General features: G+C 51.6%; 2 protein-coding genes across 5 annotated transcripts; one reads left to right on the top strand and one right to left on the bottom strand.

Annotated features, from left to right (window-relative positions):
• On the bottom strand, positions 1-4,943 carry ZNF576 (zinc finger protein 576). Of its 3 annotated transcripts, none has more exons than XM_065534536.1 (4): positions 4,783-4,943; positions 4,341-4,440; positions 1,347-2,697; positions 1-1,006 (listed from the first exon to the last, which is right to left on the bottom strand). In XM_065534536.1, exons 2-3 carry the CDS (start codon positions 4,423-4,425, stop codon positions 2,270-2,272), a joined length of 513 nt encoding a protein of 170 aa, XP_065390608.1. In that variant the 5' UTR covers positions 4,426-4,440; positions 4,783-4,943; the 3' UTR covers positions 1-1,006; positions 1,347-2,269. The 3 variants fall into 3 exon arrangements, with proteins under 3 accessions (XP_065390608.1, XP_065390610.1, XP_065390609.1); XM_065534538.1 differs by having other exon boundaries at positions 4,341-4,437; XM_065534537.1 differs by having other exon boundaries at positions 4,341-4,943.
• A 443-nt stretch (positions 4,944-5,386) lies between these two features.
• On the top strand, positions 5,387-10,785 carry IRGQ (immunity related GTPase Q). 2 transcript variants are annotated; one of them, XM_005589449.5, is made up of 3 exons: positions 5,387-5,524; positions 6,185-6,716; positions 8,152-10,785. In XM_005589449.5, exons 2-3 carry the CDS (start codon positions 6,187-6,189, stop codon positions 9,491-9,493), a joined length of 1,872 nt encoding a protein of 623 aa, XP_005589506.1. In that variant the 5' UTR covers positions 5,387-5,524; positions 6,185-6,186; the 3' UTR covers positions 9,494-10,785. The 2 variants fall into 2 exon arrangements, with proteins under 2 accessions (XP_005589506.1, XP_005589505.1); XM_005589448.5 differs by having other exon boundaries at positions 5,387-5,544.
• Positions 10,786-18,303: the final 7,518 nt, after the last annotated feature.

Genomic DNA, 18,303 nt, shown 5'->3' with positions numbered 1-18,303 from the left:
TGTGTTCAAATAAAATTTTATTTGCAAAATCAGGCAGCAGGCTAGAGTTGGCCATAGTTTGCAGACCCCTGTCTTAGGCTGTAAATTCTGTTGCACGTGACAGAAACCCAGAATAATGATGGCTTAAATTAGAAGTTTCTTTCTTAGATAGCAATATGGAAGTGGGCTGGTACGGTGGCTGTGCTCCCTGAAATTGACCAGAGACCCAGGCTCCTGCTGTCTTGTTGCTCTGCCATCCCATGTGTCGTTCTTGTCCTTATGGTCTGAGATGGCTGGATACTATGTCTGTATTACAGTTAGGAAGGTGGAAAAAAGGTATGTCCCTTTCTTTTCTTTTTTTTAAAAAAGAGTCTCACTCTGTCACCCAGGCTGAAGTGCAGTGGCATGATCTTGACTCACTGCAGCCTGTCTCCAAAATTCAAGCAATTCTCCTGCCTCAGCCTCCCAAGTAGCTGGGGTTACAGGTGTATGCCACCACACCTGACTAATTTTTGTATTTTTAGTAGAGATGGGGTTTCACCATGTTGGCCAGGCTAGTCTCAAACTCCTGACCTCAGGTGATCCACCAGCCTCAGCCTCACAGAGTGCTGGGATTACAGGTGTAAGCCACTGTGCCCCGCCGTCCCTTTCTTAAGCTTGAGTGTTCTACCCAGGAATTTAGCCAGAATCAGTCACATGGCTACATCTAGCTGCAAAGGAATCTGGGAAATGTAGTCTTTTCAGCTACCATGTGCCTAGCTAAAAACTGAGAGACAGTGATCAGTCTACCACATCCACCTCACCTGGGCTTTAAAAACATCCCTCAACATAAACAGAGTCTATAAGTATTATATGCAGGGCATTGACCATTGTCTGCAAGTGCAGGGCAGGTAACTAAGGGGGTAAAACTGGCCTGATGGGACTCATCTCCAGTTGAGGATGACACCCACTGTTCCCCTCCAGCCTGTTGTAGCTTCTGCCCTGCCCCTGCTGACAATGTCACCCTAGGTTGGGCCTTTCAAGAGAGCTGAAAATAGGATCTTTTTTTTTTTTTTTTTTTTTTTTTTTTTTTTTTTTTTTTTTTTTTGAGACGGAGTCTCGCTCTGTCGCCCAGGCTGGAGTGCAGTGGCGTGATCTCGGCTCACTGCAAGCTCCGCCTCCCGGGTTCACGCCATTCTCCGGCCTCAGCCTCCCAAGTAGCTGAGACTACAGGCGCCCGCCACCACGCCCGGCTAGTTTTTTGTATTTTTAGTAGAGACGGGGTTTCACCATGTTAGCCAGGATAGTCTCGATCTCCTGACCTCGTGATCCACCTGCCTCGGCCTCCCAAAGTGCTGGGATTACAGGCTTGAGCCACCGCGCCCGGCCTGAAAATAGGATCTTAATGGGAAATCTCCCAGTGTTGGCCAAATAAAACCCGAAACAGAAGGTATCTCTGTTTGATTCCAAACCAGTTTCCCCACAAAGCAAGGCCAACTCTGGCCTGAGTTCCCCCACCTGCCCACACCCTTATGTTCTCTGGAAATTCCCACTCAAAAGCCAGAGCTCCCTGTTTAGACATTTTAATATGGATGTTTTCTGTTTTTAGATACTATTCCTGTTAGCTTATTCATACCATTTCACCTACACATATGAAAAAATATTTCATGACCAGAATGATATACAAAATTATTTAAATGAGACATAAATTATCGGGGGACTAGTGCCATCTAGTGCCATGGCCCCTCTGAGTGAGGTTGGCAGGGGGTGGGAAAGAGACACAAGGACTCCAATTGCCACCCCACTCAATTGGGGTCCAGCTCCCAACTGTGCTGCCCCATCCCCAAAAGCCCAAGTTGCTCCACATCTGGAACTCATCTGGTGGCATTACAGGCCAGCAACACCTCACCTTCCCTGCCCCCATTCAGGCAAAGGTCCAGGGCATTTTGCTTCCATTGCCCATGGCATCCATCTGGGAAGAATGAAGGGTGATGACACAGTCTGCAGCTAGGTGTTTAACTGGGAATAAGGGAGACACAAACCATTTCTCTCCCGCACTCCATTCCCATTTTTTTTTTTTAACGAAAGATCTCGTTATTGTCTGATTTCACTGTCTCACGAAGGCCCTGTGTCCTCCAAAGACTGAAGCTCTAAATGAGAATCTTCTGGGTCCTCTTTATTAGGAGCCCTCTGCCTTCCCAGGGGAGGGAAGCAAATCCCTCAGGGCCCCCGGAATTCCTGCACCCCGTATCATGGGTGAGTCCTACTGGCCACAGAGCCACCTGTCACCACGGAGACGCTTAAGCTGCACTCAGAGCTCCCCTCGGGCATGCCGAATGTAGTGTTGATGCAGCCCTGCTTCCTGAGCAAAGTCCTGACCGCACTCTGTACAGGCGAAGGTGCCAGGAGGGGCACGGGCCTCATGCATCTGGCGGTGCCGCCTCAGAGAAGCAGCCTGCCCAAAGGTCTTGCCACAGTCAGGACAAGGGAAGGTGGGCTGGGCAGTAGTGGTTGCAACCAGTGGGGTGGGCTTGGCGGCTGGACCGTGGCTGCGCTGGTGGGTGATTAAGGCTTTGGAGGAGGGGAAGGAGCGGGCGCAGGTGAAGCAGATGAAGAGGACCCCCTGCAGCTTCTGGGCCACGAAGTCCGCTGGGTGCTCCCGCTTCATGTGACGCTCCTGGAACTTGGAATCTGCGAAGGTGATGAGGCAGCGGGTGCACTTCGGGGCCCCCAGGTGGCCTGAGAGATGTGCGGAGAGGTCAGGGGAGGCCGGCAGGAGTCTCCAGGACCTCTCCTGAACCCCAGAATCATACCAACAATTAACATTGAGTGTGCTATGTGCTCGGTTCTATGCTAATGCTGGACAACCAAACAGGAGAACTGTTCTTGGACCTATTTTATGGATGAGCAAACTGAGATTCAAAGAGGTTAGGCAAGTTGCCCATAGTCAATGAGGCTAGGAAAGGAAATGGTGGAGTCAGGGTTGGAACCCAGAGAGTCAGCCTGCCCAACAGAGGGGTATGGTGATTACAGCACAGCCTTTGGAGCCAGACTGCCTGGGATTGAATCTCAGCTCCACCACTTCCTAGGCAATTACACCAGTTTCCTTATCTGGAAAATGGGCTAATAACAGTATCTACTCCATAGGACTGTTGGAAGGAATAAATGAATTGCTGTACAGTCATTTGCAATTATGACTAATGATAACAGAGAAATCCAGCCCGACATCCAGGATATGGCCTGGTACTCACAGCTAGACCTTGGTGTTCTGTTGAACATAATTTTTCACAAAATATCAAGGACAGACAAGGTCATGCTGTGACTAGAATGAATCAAGACAAGACTACATCATAATAATGTCTGAGCACAGACAAAATATGAATGCTGTCCAAGCAGAAAAATGACCAAACATCCTCCTATCCTGGCTCATGTGAATGTCTGCTGCTACTTTATCAGTCAGAGCTTGAGCCTTGCCTTCTTCCTTCCTCCTTCTGGATAAGATTTATTACGATAGCCAATCATAGAATTGCCCCTGCTTCCTGGTAGCATCCAATCCACAGCAAAACAATTTTGCTCGCACATTCCCCAAAATCACCACCCACAAGCCCAAATCCTATGTCGTTTTTACCACTCTTAGTGAGACACCCCACAGTTCCCCCATGGTGTGTGTTCTTCATTGCAGCGAGAAATAAACCCAACGTGTTCAACTGCACGTGTGTTTCCGGTAATCTCAGGCTCAAGGGCATTGAGACTACAGCTCTTGTTACAAATACCTCTCTCTGCCTCAGTTCCCAGTTTAAAGGGCCTATTATTAGAAGGACTGAATGAGATAATGAATGTTAAAATCGTTCATAATATGAGAATAAATACACCTAGCTCATAATAAAGCAGCAGGAGGTGTTGCTATTACATGGCAAACTGGCTACCATCATTAACCCCTGGCTTTCCCCTTTGCTGCAGTTAATCCCATAACCACCCTGTGAGGTGGATAGTGCCACCCTCTTTTGACAGTCAGGGAAGCCAAGGCTCAAGTTACACTGAAAGTCTAGGACACAGGTGGGACCAGAATCTTGGGGCTTTTCTCCCAATAGAACCATTCCCAGCCACGTCTCCAACCCAAGCCTCTCTTGGAAGCCACCCTATCCCTCTGAATGCATAAGCGTTGCAATCCTGCTTATGTGGCCAGAGGAGGGTGAGTACTCTGGCCACATAAGCCGGTGTGAGGAGATGCACTTCCTGCTAGGGCAGCTCAGGGACCATTACAGCCCCTTCTCAACAGGCAAAACTCTGTGGCGCCTTGGACACTGAAGTGCCACAGAGATCTTCTTAGCATCAGCTCCTGCACCCCGCCCTCCTCTAGCCAGCCAGCCATGTGTACTCACAGATGTTGCCTCCTGGGCTCTGGGGACTTCTCTCCTTGGGTGAATCCTGCTGCTTCATGTTCTCTTCAGAGTTCGGGTCCTCCATGGTGCTGGGACCCTTCTAGTCAGGAGAGGAGCGTGCATGAGTGAAGCTGTTCATCTGTTACCAGTCTTAGAGGGCACCCTAAGTCTATGACCTTTGACATCGCCATAGGCTCTCCTTGCCTGCTTTTGACCCTTACGACATACTATCTCCTTGAACTCTAATTGATGGAGTTCTTGCTAAGAGAAGCTTCAAACCTCCCAAAAGACTTCCTGGGTTTGGGACTCAAGAGTCTTTTCACTGGTGTGACCTATGACCTGCTGCATCAAACTAACTCCCTGAACTCAGCGTGGGAGTCTTGATCTTTGACACCAGCGTCATCCCAGTCTCAAGTGTCTTGGAGCAGGTAGTGATACCCACCCTTTATTCCAGTTCTTCCCGGGAAACATCCTCTGACATCCTGTGATTTTTGTTCCGCCCAGAGCCCCCGCCTCCCACGCGCACTAGCAGCTGCTATCCCGCTACCCTCAAGCGCTGCCTACAGGTTCCTGCTCCCAGGCCTCAGTTTTCCTCCGTACAGCAGAGGGCTGCCTTTCGCTGCGCCTGTCAGTCGCTAGCTACAGCCCCGCCACCCAGAGAGAAGTGGGATAGCCCACTCAGTCTCAGGGCCCCCGTGGTTTCCGCGCCTTTTTGCCAGATGAGCCTCTCGGAGCCGAGATCCCGGATTTGGCATCCGGCAGTAGTATAGTCGCACCAGTCCGGTCCTCAAAATAACGGGAGGGGTCCTTCTCTGCACTATGGTGCGTTATGATGACGTTTACCCTCCCGCGGCGTAGGTACCGAAGCTTTTTGCGCAAGTCTGGGTAGGTGCTCGTGGCGCGCAGGCGCGTTGACTCCTTCATTGTTCGAGGCCCCGAGGCCGCCGAACAGGGGCGTGAGCACTTCGGCCGTTCTGCGCAGGCGCTGCGAAGGGCTAGGTCTCTGCGGTAGCGCTTCCAAGACACACCCCCTTGGAAGAGGGAGTGACGTCAGGTTAAAGCTACTGGGACGCGTCCCGGCATCTTTAAATCACCGCGCCCTGGCCTCTTCGGCCTCCGTCCGCTGCGGCCGAGGGGTCGGGCTTCTCAGTTGCTGACCCACCGCCACCGACTGCGCTCATCCCGTGGGTCGGCTTTTTGCTCGGTTTGTGATGTGGAAGGGGGAAGGGGAAGGATAAAAATAACAATGCGTCCGAGGGAGGAGGGACTGGAAGCCAGATTTCTGAGGTTTTATTTTTATTTATTTATTTTTGAGAGAGTGTCTTGCTCTGTCGCCTGGGCTGGAGTGCGGTGGTGTGATCACTGCCCACTGCAGCCTGCAACTCCTGGGCTCAAGCGATCCTACCGCCGCAGCCTTCCGGGTAGCTGGGGCTACCGGCGCACGCCACCATGGCCCGGCTAAATTTTATTTTTTGTGGAGACGGAGACTCTACCAGAGAGTCCCACATGTTGGCCAGGCTGGTCTCGAATTCCTGGCCTCAAGCGATCCTCCCGCCTCGGCCTCCCAAAGCACTGGGATTACAGGCATGAGCCACCGCGCCTGATTGCAGAGTTTTTGAAGCAGAAAGGGAAACGTTTCCATCTAGAAAGAGGGCGGACAGACAGGGCGCCTGGAATCCCTGGGGAAGAGGGTCTGGGCTCTGGATTTTTTAGGTCCTGGAGAGAGACACTCAAGAACTGAAGGGGACCGGGGGGAGGACTGAGGCCTTTGTTCCGAGTGGGGCGGCTAGGAAAGGAAAAGGCTAGGTGCTCCCTGACCCAGGTCTTCACCCGTTGCTTTCCAGCCATGCCTCCGCCGCAGGGTGACGTGACCGCCTTGTTCCTGGGGCCTCCTGGCTTGGGGAAGTCCGCGCTGATCGCGGCGCTGTGCGACAAGGATGTGGAGACGCTCGAGGCCCCCGAGGGACGGCCGGACTCCGGGGTTCCCAGCCTAAGAGCTGCGGGCCCAGGCCTTTTTCTGGGCGAGCTGAGCTGCCCACCTGCAACGCCGGGGCCCTGGGCGGCTGAAGCCAACGTGCTGGTACTGGTGCTGCCCGGACCCGAGGGGAACGGGGAGCCCTTGGCTGCAGCCCTGGGAGAGGCAGCGCGGGCCGCCCTGGCCCGAGGGACCCCGCTACTGGCTGTGCGGAACCTCCGTCCTGGGGATTCACAGACTGCGGCCCAGGCCCGTGATCAGACAGCAGCTCTGCTGAACAGCGCGGGGTTGGGAGCTGCGGATCTGTTTGTGCTACCGGCGAACTGCGGCAGCAGCGACGGCTGCGAGGAGCTAGAGCGCCTCCGGGCGGCGCTGCAGAGCCAGGCAGAAGCGCTGCGGAGGTGAGTGCTTTCTGGCTTGGTCCCTTAGTTGAGACCCTGCACACCTAGGTCCTATTTGAGATCCATGAGATCCCTTCCCCAGTGAGTTTGGGGCAAAGAGCTTAGCTCTATTATTATTATTTTTTTTCCCAAGGGACAGGGTCTCGCTACGTTGACTAGGTTGAATTTGAACTCCTGGCCTTAAGCAATAATCCCGCCTCAGCTTCCCAAAGTGCTAGGATTACAGGCGTGAACCACCACACCCGGCCTTTTTTTTTTTTTGAGACAGGGTCTCACTCTATCGCCCAGGCTGGAGTGCAGTGCTGCTATCCTAGCTCACTGAGGGCCTCCACCTCCTGGACTCAAATGATCCTCCTGCCTAAGCCTCCAGAGTAGCTAATAGGACAGGCTGCAAAACAGGATCTCACTGTTTCCCCAGGCTGGTCTTAAATTCTTGGCCTCAAGCCATGCCCCCACCCAGGCTTCCCAAAGCCCTAGGATTAAAAGGGAAAATCTTAACACTTTATCTGCTGGGGCCCTGAGGCTCCTTTTTCTAGGCCCTGCCCCAAGCAAGGTGATCCGCCCTCCCTGGCCTCCCAAAGTGCTGGGATTATAGGCGTGAGGCACTTTGCCCAGCCCCCTGGAAGATTTTACCTGAAAACTCTAATCCTTGAGCCCTCCCCACCATCAGTTTGGTTTTCAAGTGACCTAAAGCCACACCAGCAATGAGGATCTTGGGGCATCCTCATCCACCTCCTTTCTCCAGCTCCCTCTCGTTTCTGTGCCCACTTGCTGGCTACCTCCTGAATTTGCTCTACCACCTGCCAGCCTCCTCATTTTACAGACTTTAAAATGAGGCTCAGAGAGGGACAGTCCCTTGTCCTAGTACACTATCATCTTTTTTCCTTAGCCTCACCTGGTGGGGAGTCACCTTAGCCACTCCCCCTTGGTAAGAACTAGTAGATGAAATTTCTCCCCTCACTGACCCTCCTTAGGCCCAGCCTCTGAAAAGAGTGCCTTGGCGACCTTGTCTGTCTCAAATAGTGCTGGACTTGTGTTTAGGCCACAATACAGTTGCGATTCTTTGTTCTAGGCCCCACCCTCTCTGAGTTTTGTCCCACCCAGCACAGCCGACCCTTGGAAAAGCCCCGCCCCCAAATACTGTATTCCATGGAAGTCTTAGCCCAATCCCCATTTTAGGCTAGAGTGGTAAACCTGCCCTTAAGTCCACCTGTTCAATAATCAAGACTCCATTATTGCTTGAAGCCCCGCCCATATCATCACGGCCCCTCCCCATCTGGTTTCTGTTTGCCTTGCCGTCAGTCTGGCCCTTCCCTTTCCTATCCCTGCCCCATTCTGGGATCATTAGGAAAGCTCCGCCCTTGTCATTCATAGCCCAGTCCATGTCACCCAGCCCCTCTTCTGCCTTTGACCCTGACCCTTCTTGTCCCCACAGGCTCCTGCCCCCGGCCCAGGATGGCTTCGAGGTGCTGGGTGCAGCAGAGCTGGAGGCTGTGCGTGAGGCCTTTGAGACCGGCGGCCTGGAGGCTGCGCTGTCGTGGGTGCGCTCAGGCCTGGAGCGCCTGGGCAGCGCACGGCTAGACCTGGCCGTGGCCGGCAAGGCTGACGTGGGCCTTGTGGTGGACATGCTGCTTGGATTGGATCCTGGCGACCCAGGTGCTGCACCTGCTTCGGCGCCCACGGGGCCCACTCCCTTCCCGGCCCCAGAGCGCCCGAATGTGGTGCTCTGGACTGTGCCTCTGGGTCCCACGGGCACTGCCACCACCGCGGCCGCAGCCTCTCACCCAACGCACTACGACGCCCTCATCCTCGTCACCCCTGGGGCCCCCACTGAGAAGGACTGGGCCCAGGTCCAGGCCTTGGTGCTACCAGATGCGCCTCTTGTCTGCGTGCGCACAGACGGCGAGGGCGAGGATCCGGAGTATTTGGGAGAAGGAAAGATGGAGAAACCCAACGGCGAGAGCTTAAAGAACGCAGGCGGAGGGGGATTGGAGAATGCACTCAGTAAGGGAAGGGAGAAATGTAGCGCTGGATCGCAGAAAGCAGGCAGCGGGGAAGGTCCTGAGAAAGCTGGCAGCGAGGGTTTGCAGCAGGTTGTCGGCATGAAGAAATCAGGTGGTGGGGACTCAGAGCGGGCCGCCGTGTTAAGCCCGGAGGACGAAACGTGGGAGGTGTTGGAGGAGGCACCGCCGCCAGTGTTCCCCCTACGGCCTGGTGGACTCCCAGGGCTATGCGAATGGCTGCGGCAAGCGCTCCCCCCAGCCCAGGCAGGGGCGCTGCTGCTGGCACTGCCACCAGCGTCTCCCAGTGCTGCCCGAACCAAGGCTGCGGCGTTGCGGGCCGGGGCGTGGAGGCCAGCTCTGCTGGCTAGTCTAGCAGCGGCGGCGGCACCACTCCCAGGGCTGGGCTGGGCATGCGACGTGGCACTTCTGCGGGGTCAGCTGGCGGAGTGGCGACGGGGCCTGGGACTGGAACCCGCGGCACTGGCTCGACGTGAGCGTGCCCTGGGCCTGGCTCCTGGGGAGCTGGCAGCGCGCGCTCATTTCCCAGGCCCGGTGACGCGCGCCGAGGTCGAAGCAAGGCTGGGTGCCTGGGCGGGCGAGGGCACTGCTGGGGGCGCAGCACTGGGTGCTCTCTCCTTCCTGTGGCCTGCGGGTGGCGCGGCGGCGACAGGTGGCCTGGGCTACCGAGCGGCTCACGGCGTACTGCTGCAGGCTCTGGATGAGATGCGGGCTGATGCTGAGGCTGTACTGGCACCCCCTGAGTCTGCCCAGTGAGAGGTGGGAGGGGGCTTGAGGGTCCAGACTGTGGCAGGGGATGCCTGGGCTTAATCCTGGGTGCTTGAAAGGGATGTGGACTCTGATTTCTAGCAGGGATGTGTGACTTCTCATCACCTGGATTCAGAGAGTCTGGGGGACAGGAATCCTAATTTCTTTTTTTTTTTTTTCCTTTTTTTTTTTTTTTTTTGAAACGAAGTCTCTTGTTGCCCAGGCTGGAGTGCAATGGCGCGATCTCGGCTCACTGCAACCTCTCCCTCCCAGGTTCAAGCGATTCTCCTGCCTCAGCGTCCGGAGTAGCTGGATTTACAGGTGCCTGCCACCAAGCCTGGCTAATTTTTGTATTTTTAGTAGCCTGTTGGCCAGGCTGCCCTTGAATTCCTGACCTCAGGCGATCCACCCGCCCGGGCCTCCCAAAGTGCTAGGATTACAGGCGTGAGCCACCGTGCCCTGCCAGGAATCCTGATTTCTTTGGGAACCATGGTGCATGACATCCAGACCCTTCTGTCCTGAAGGAAGTTGGTGGCCCAGAGTCTAGCAGGGACTATGTCTTTGTCTCCTAGGGAGTAGAAACTGGAGTTACTGGATGTTTAGTCCTCCAGGGGAGGGGAGAAGTCCTGTTTCCTAATTGGTGGGGAGGTGTCCATGACTGGTACCTAAACTCCAGTATAGGGGAGGGAGACCTGAGCGCCCCAGGGAGCTGGAACTCTTGGGCTTCAGAGCCTCAGAGGGAAACAGGGTCTACATTTCTCTGGGGGAAAAAGCCTGCACACAGGTCCCCAAGGAGCAGTGGGCTTTGAGTCTTGATGGGGTGGCGGAGGCCTCCGGGGTCTCAGACTCTAGGGTCCTAAGATGGCTGTGGACCTTGGTTCCTAATTCTTGGGTAAGGGGAGGTCTGCATCTGGAGGACGGATCAGGGGGCTTGTGGGAGAAAGCTGGAGACTTCTTGATCTCTCCTGGGGAGTGGATGGGTTTCTATAATTGCCCTCCAAAAGTATGTAGGGAGGGTGGTCCCACAAAAATGAGGTGAGGTGGGTAAGAGGTCTGGGCATGGTGGGCTCTAGAAGTAGCCAGGGACCAGGAATGAGGCCTTCTGGGTGTGGAAGGGCAGGAAAGAATACCTCAGAGACAGCTCCTCCAAACCTTGTATTGGGATCCTGGCAACTGCCTCTGTGAGTGTGACTGGGAAGGGATATGACTGCCTTCATCTTCTAGGTGCTGAGCAATTCAGATGATCTCTGGGGATTCTGTTTCTCTGTCTCTCTTCTTCAGGAAAAGAGTCTGTTTCTCTCTTTTTTTGGCCTTGGTGTTTTGTGCAACTTCCTTTTTGGAAGAACAGCTGTACTGCTGCATTGGTCCAAACACTTCTGTATGGACACCTTAGGTATCCCCAAGAGACTCTGTTTTCTGATGTACATAGAGGGTACTGCGCTGAGCCAGGGGCCCACCAAATGGGTGGCCAGGCATTTGAGACCATGGGAATATGCCAGGAGTGAATGAAGCAAAGGCAGAAACCACAGTGCCTGGAATGTTCTAGGCTGCTAGCCACATGTAGGGGAAAAGCTGCAGGTTACAGAATTCTTCAGTGTCAAAAACAGAAAAGGAGGATCTGAGAATCCAAGCGATAGAATCCCTTTTGTTGTAGACAGAAAGAGCAAAGTCCAGAGAGGGCAGGCTTGAGGCCCTGAGGGTCTGGCCCTTGCTTATTCTCATTCACTGCCCCTTCCCACTCCTGTCCAGCCTGATAGGCTTTCCTTCCTTTTTTTATTTTTTATTTTTTTGAGATGGAGTCTCGCCCTGTCACGCAGCCTGGAGTATAGGGATGTGATCACCGCTCACTTCAATCTCCTGCTCCCAGCTTCAAGCGATTCTCCTGCCTCAGCCTCCCGAGTATCTGAGATGACAGGCATGTGCCACCACACCTGGCTAATTTTTGTATTTGAGTAGAGAAGGGGTTTCACCCTGTTGGCCAGGCTGGTCTCAAACTCCTGACCTCAGGTGATCTACCCGCCTCAGCCTCCCAAAGTGCTGGGATTACACGTGTGAGCCATCATGCCCACCTGACTTTCTTTCTGATGCCTGAGTGGCCACCTTGAGTCCTGCCTGGGGACCCTTGCACCTGCTGTTCTCTTTCCTTCAAGGCTCTACTCACAACTTCCTGTTCTACTCTCAAACCTTCCTGTGACTCGCTCAGTCAGATCTCAGCTCACATATCCCCTCAGGGAGGACTTCGCCTCCCTGACCACCCTATCTGAAGTAACACATCCCCCCATTCATTTCGGCCAGTTGAGTTTCCTTGTAGCAATTATTACTGTCAAAAATGATCTTATTTATTTACCTATTTACTAGCTTTTGACCCATTGCCTGTCCTGTTCTCTGTTGTTCCCCCAGTATCTAGAACAATAGGTGACTGATACAATAGGTGCTTCGTAAATATTTTTTACTATTATTATTATTATTATTATTTTAGAGACAGGGTCTTGCTCTGTTGCCTAGGCTGGAATACAGTGGGATGATCGTGGCTCAGTGCCACCTCCAGCTCCTGGGCTCAAATGATCCTCCCACCTCTGCCTACAGAGTAGCTGGGACTGTAGGTACACAGCACCAAATTTTTTGTAGAGACGGGTTCTAGCTTTTTAGCCCACACTAGTGTTGAACTCCTGGCCTCAAGTGATCCTCCTGCCTTGATGGAATTGCAGGTGTGAGCCACCACACCCAGCCTACATGTTTATTTCATTGATCAGTGTCAGAACTAGGATTGGAATTTCGATTGTTGATCTCTTGCCACAAGATAGGAAAATGGAGCAAGATAAGGAGAAACAAGCATTTAATTGGAGAGAACACCCTTGTCTGAGGTCAGGGGCCTGGGAAGCAAGCGCAACTTTGCCACTGTCACTGTGTGTTACTTGGACAGTGCCTTATTTTCCCATCTGTGAAATGAAAGGGCTGGACAAGAACCTTCAAGAGTTTTGAGATCCTGTCTCTCTTAGAAGCTGAAGACAAGGGTGACTGATCCAAGGGGAGATACTCAAGGGATGGTACCACTGTCTCCCCCACTGCTGACACAATTTGTCCCATCAAAGTTGAGTTATCTACCATGGGGAAGAGCACTTGGTTCTATACTGAATGGCTCCAGGCATTTCCATGAAAGCTCTTTCAGCTTTAGGGGAAGAATATTCATACATATCTGTAATATCCACTACATCTCTTTACCCCCTCATATTAGTGTCTAAGCCCTGCAATCAGGCATGTCAGCCACGTGATGGAATGGGAGAGCTTCAGGGCAGCACTGTCCAGTAGAAGCAAAATGCAAGCCACATATATGTCATTTTAAGTTTTCTTTTCTTTTCTTTTCTTTTCTTTTTTTTTTTTTTTTTTTTTTCAGATGGAGCTTCACTGTGTCACCCAGGCTGGAGTGCAGTGGCAATATCTCGGCTCACTGCAGCCTCCGCCTCCCAGGTTCAAGTGATTCTCTTGCCTCAGCCTTCTGAGTAGCTGGGATTACAGGCATATGCCACTATGCCTGGCTAATTTTTGTATTTTTAGTAGAGACGAGGTTTCACCATGTTGGTCAGGCTGGTCTCGAACTACCGACCTCAGGCCACCCGCCTCGGCCTCCCAAAGTCCTGGGATTACAGGTGTGAGCCATCACGCCCAGCTAATTTTTATATTTTTATTTTATTTATTTATTTATTTTTTGGAGACAGAGTCTTGCTCTGTCACCCAGGCTGGAGTGCAGTGGTGCGATCTTGGCTCACTGCAATCTCAGCCTCCCAAGTAGCTGGGATGACAGGCACGCACCATCACGCCCAGCTAATTTTTGTATTTTTAGTAGAGATGGGGTTTCACTGTGTTGGACAGGCTGGTCTTGAACTCCTGACCTCAGGTGATCCATTGGCCTCATCCTCCCAAAGTGCTGGGATTATAGGCATGAGCCACCACACCCAGCCTAATTTTTGTATTTTTGGTAGAGATGGGGTTTCAGCACATTGGCTAAACTGGTCTTGAACTCATGGCCTCAAGTTATCTGCCCACCTCAGCCTCCTAAAGTGCTCAGATTACAGCCAAGTTTTCTAATAGCCACATTAGAGTAGTAAAAGGAAACAGGTTAAATTCATTTTAACATGTTTTACTTAACCCAATGTATCTAAAATAGCTTTCAACATATCGTCGTTTTTTGTTTTGTTTTGTTTGTTTGAGATGGTGCTTCGCTCTGTTGCCCAGGCTGGAGTGCAGTGGCACAATCTCAGTGCACTGCAACCTCCACCTTCCGGGTTCAAGTGATTCTCCTGCCTCAGCCTCCCGAGTAGCTGAGATTACAGGCATCCGCCACCATGCCCGCTAATTTTTGTATTTTTGGTTAGAGATGGGATTTTGCCATGTTGGCCGGGCTAGTCTCAAACTCCTGACCTCAGGTGATCCGCCCACCTCGGCCTCCCAAAGTACTAGGATTACAGGCGTGAGCCACTGCGCCTGGCATCATCGGTATTTAAATGAGTTATGTTACATTCTTTTATGCTGTCTTCAAAATCTGGTGTATATTTTACACTTACACCAAATCTCAATTACCATGATACATTTTCATCCAAAATGCTTGACCTGTTTTTCAATTTCATAAAATTCATAGTTGGAGAAGTAGATTTACATATCCAAGTTGTTCCAATTATATAATAGTTTTCCAAAAACTGAGATGGGTGTCAATTTTTTTTTTTTTTTTTTTTTTTTTGAGATGAAGTCTCACTCTGTCGCCCAGGCTGGAGTGCAGTGGTGCGATCTTGGCTCACTGCAAGTTCCGCCTCCCGGGTTCATGCCATTCTCCTGCCTCAGCCTCCCGAGTAGCTGGGACTATAGGCACCCGCCACCACGCCTGGCTAATTTTTTGTATTTTTAGTAGAGACGGGGTTTCACCATGTTAGCCAGGATGGTCTCGATCTCCTGACCTCGTGATCCGCCCGCCTTGGCCTCCCAAAGTGCTGGGATTACAGGCGTGAGCCACCGCGCCCGGCCGAGTGTCAATGTTTTAAGTAGAGATGCGGGTCTTGTTACGTTGACCAAGCTAGTGGGTTTTTTTGTTTTGTTTTGTTTTGTTTTGAGACAGAGTCTCACTTTGTCACCCAGGCTGGAGTGCAGTGGCATGACCTCGGCTCACTGCAACCTCTGCCTCCCAGGTTCAACTGATTCTCTTGCATCAGCCTCCTGAGTAGCTGGGACTATAGGTGTGTGCCACCATGCCCGGCTAATTTTGATATTTGTCTTAGAGACAGGGTTTCACCACATTGGCCATGCTCATCTTGAACTCCTGACCTCAGTCGATCCGCCCACCTCAGCCTCCTGAAGTGCTAGGATTACATACATAAGCCACCACGCCTGCCACCAATCTGGTTTTGAACCCCCAGCCTCAAGTGATCCTCCCACCTCAGCCTTCCAAAGTGCTGGTATTACAGGCATGGGCGACCACACCTGGCCTCAGCTGTTCAATTAAAAGTAAATAAAACTTAAAATTCTACGTTTCATTGGCAGTAGTACGGTGTTAATACAGAGTAGCCACATGTGGTTAGTGGCTACAGTATTGGACAGTGCAGGTATAGAATACTTCTATCAACATAGAAAATTCTATCAGTCTAGCTCTAGGGGCAGATAGTCCTTCTACTGACTTGGGCAAGTCACTCCACAAATGGCATCTACCTCACATGGTTATGGTGAGAATTCAGCGTGTGTATGTATATGCATGCATACACACACATAACAGTGCACCGTTTCCTGAAAAGCCTGACACAGGGAGCTCAGACATGAGTGCCACCCACCCCTGGGCAGCACCAAGATGGCTCTAGTCCGGGCGCCTTTGTCTCACCCCCATGCCTTTGCTCGGAGTGTGCTCCTCATTTTTCTGCCACTTTGACCCTGTCTCTGATTTGGTCCTGTCTGACATCACTGCTATATGCTTTGCTGCTCTCAATTTCCTCTGCCCGCATGCCAGCAGGAGTCATGCCAGAGATCATATCTGAGAAAGCAAGACAATTTTGTGTGTGTGTGTCTGTGCCCATAGAGGAGTGCTGGTTGTGTTGATATAGTTGTAGATTGGTTGTGTTTACATCGTTGTATATATTGACATGCTTGAGTGTTATGACTTCTTTTGGGGGTGGTCGCCTTTTAAATCATGACTTTTGATGGGATTGAATTTTAGTCTTTGTGAAGACATAAGTAGGTATCTGTCTCTGGGAGCATCCAAGCAGAAAAGACTAAGACTCCCTTGTAGACAGATCACTGGCCTCCATTGGAGTGTGTCTGCATGGCACCACAGGGCTGGAAGACCCTTGGAGGCAGGAATTCAAGGAAATGTATGATGAATTTTGGCACTGCCATCAGAAGCAGAACAGGCATGGAAAACTTGGGTGAGTGGACGAGACAACCTCATCACTACAGCAGAGTTCCATACATTCCTGAACAATGATGGAGGGATTTGTGTCCACTGCAGTGGGGAACCATGAAGGACACATCAAGGGTGTGGTTGGCCTATGGTGCTCTTTGGAGGAATGAATAAAAATGAATAGAAATCCTATTGCGTGTCTGTTCTTTTGGAGTTTGAGGGAAAAGAAAGATCCTTGAGATTTTAACTGGGCTGGAAACCTAGACTCCAGCATCTGGGCATAGGAGGGATGGTGGGGAATCTGCTGGGAAAAGACTGGGCTGTGATCAAGAGAATTTATCAGTATCTGAGTTTTGCCACCTTGGAAGGAGTGCAGGCAGACTTACTGTTTAAACATTGGGAGCTTATGATGGTAAAGCGCCTTAGCTCTGGAGCCAGCTATACCCATTAATGACCCCAATTGGGCCAGCCTTTCTGTAGCCATGCCCTTGGATTGTTGCTCTCCTTTTAGACTTTACTATGTGGTTTGCTTCAGCCACTAGAACAATAGCAAACATGATACAAGCAGAGGCTTGAAAAGTACTTAAGCAGCCGGGTGCGGTGGCTCACACCTGTAATCCCAGCACTTTGGGAGGCCGAGGCGGGCGGATCATAAGGTCAGGAGATCAAGACCATCCTGGCTAACACAGTGAAACCCTGTCTTTACTAAAAATGCAAAAAATTAGCCGGGTGTGGTGGTGCACACCTGTAGTCCCAGCTACTCGGGAGGCTGAGGCAGGAGAATAGCTTGAACCTGGAAGGTGGAAGTTGCAGTGAGGTGAGACTGCGCCACTGTACTCCAGCCTGGGCAACAGAGCGAGACTTCGTCTCAAAAAAAAAAAAAAAGTGCTTATGCACTGGGACTTCCTCTTTTGCTCCCCTTGGTATCCCTACCACCACTGCCACATCCAACCCCCAGGCTGGCTGAGCATGGTGGCTTATACCCATAATCCCAGCACTTAGGGAGGCAAAGGGAAGAATTTCATGAGCCCAGGAGATCGAGACCAGCCTGGGCAACATGGCAAGACCCCCATCTCTACAAAAAAGCAACTACAACAAAATTAGCCAGATGTGGTGGTGTGTGCCTGTGGTCCCAACTACATCGGGGAGGCGAGGCAAGCAGATTGTTTGAGCCCAGTCAAGGCTGAAGTGAGCTACGATGGCTCCACTGCACTCCAGCCTGGGTGACAGAGCAAGACAATGTCTAAAAAAATAAAAAGAAGAAAAGAAAAAGAAAAGACCTGGACTAACCTGCTGGGTAATAAAGAGAAAAGAGACACATGGCCCAGTCATCCTTGATCCCCGCCACCCATAGCCAACCGACCTCTGGAACAGAGCTCCCTAGCTGATAGGCAGCTGAACCCTGCTGAGACCAGCGAAACAACTGCCCAGCTGATCCCAGACCAAGTGGCAACCCAGAGAATCATCAACTAAATAGGTGATTGTTCTAAACCACTAAATTTTGGAGTGGTTTGTTATGTAGCAAAAGCAACTAATAACAGACTTGTTCTCTCTGTGTGTGATGTGGTCTCTTTCTGCCCAACAACATGACTCAGTGATTAAAATCTTAAACTCTGCCACTTTTTAGGCTGTGGGACCTCCAATGTGACAGCCCTCTGAGCCTCTGATGTCTCCTGAAAACAGGGATGCGAATAATAGTGCCTATCACATAAAGTAGTGAAAATAAAATGAAAAACAGCTTCTAAGGGGTCATGGTGGTCATTTGTGCTGTTAATGAAACATGTCCAGTCCTCTGCCTTCTGACCTTGGGGCAGGATCTCACTTCCTGGTCCCCATGTGGCCAGGTGGGCCATGTGACTAACTCCATCCAGTGACTTGTATTAAGTCACTTCTGGATCACAGCGTGTGATTACCCATGGTAAACTTCCCGTGACACAGAAATTGGCCACGTTCAAATTGGTGGATGCTTTATTTATTTATTTATTTATTTAAGACAGGGTCTCTGTCAGCTAGGCTGGAGTGCAGTGGCAAGATCTCAGCTCACTGCTGCCTCCACCTTCCAGACTCAAGCAATCCTCCCGCCTCAGCCTCCCAGGTAGCTGGGACTACAGGTGTGCACCACCACGCCTGGCTTTTTTTTTTTTGTATTTTTGCCCAGATGGGTCTCAAACTCCTGGGCTCAAGTGGTCCTCCTGCCTCGGCCTCCCAAAGTGCTGGGATGACAGGCGTGAGCCACCACACCCTGCCAGTGGCTGATTTATGACTATGATGAGCAGAACACCCTCTGGATAGTGCTAGGGTGAAGGAAAAGTTAACCTTTTGAGAATGGGCAGTCATTCAGCAAATATCCACTCCTCTCCCTTCCACTGGAGGGGGAGTATATTTCCCTGCTCCACTGATGGGTTTGACCATTTGATTTACTTAATGGAATTTTAGCAGACCT

This window comes from Macaca fascicularis, chromosome 19 (genome assembly GCF_037993035.2).
Source record: "Macaca fascicularis isolate 582-1 chromosome 19, T2T-MFA8v1.1".
NCBI classification, from domain to species: Eukaryota; Metazoa; Chordata; class Mammalia; order Primates; family Cercopithecidae; genus Macaca; species Macaca fascicularis.
Note: the sequence above shows the minus strand (reverse complement) of the source record. Positions and strands in the feature narration are given on the sequence as shown.

Excerpts from the sequence above, each read along its gene's own strand:
- ZNF576 (XM_065534537.1), bottom strand. The coding sequence starts at position 4,425 with ATGGAGGACCCGAACTCTGAAGAGAACATGAAGCAGCAGGATTCACCC. Across the intron at positions 2,698-4,340 it reads GAGCCCAGGAGGCAACATCT|GCCACCTGGGGGCCCCGAAG; the intron begins GTGAGTACACAT and ends CACATCTCTCAG.
- IRGQ (XM_005589449.5), top strand. The coding sequence starts at position 6,187 with ATGCCTCCGCCGCAGGGTGACGTGACCGCCTTGTTCCTGGGGCCTCCT. Across the intron at positions 6,717-8,151 it reads CAGGCAGAAGCGCTGCGGAG|GCTCCTGCCCCCGGCCCAGG; the intron begins GTGAGTGCTTTC and ends TTGTCCCCACAG.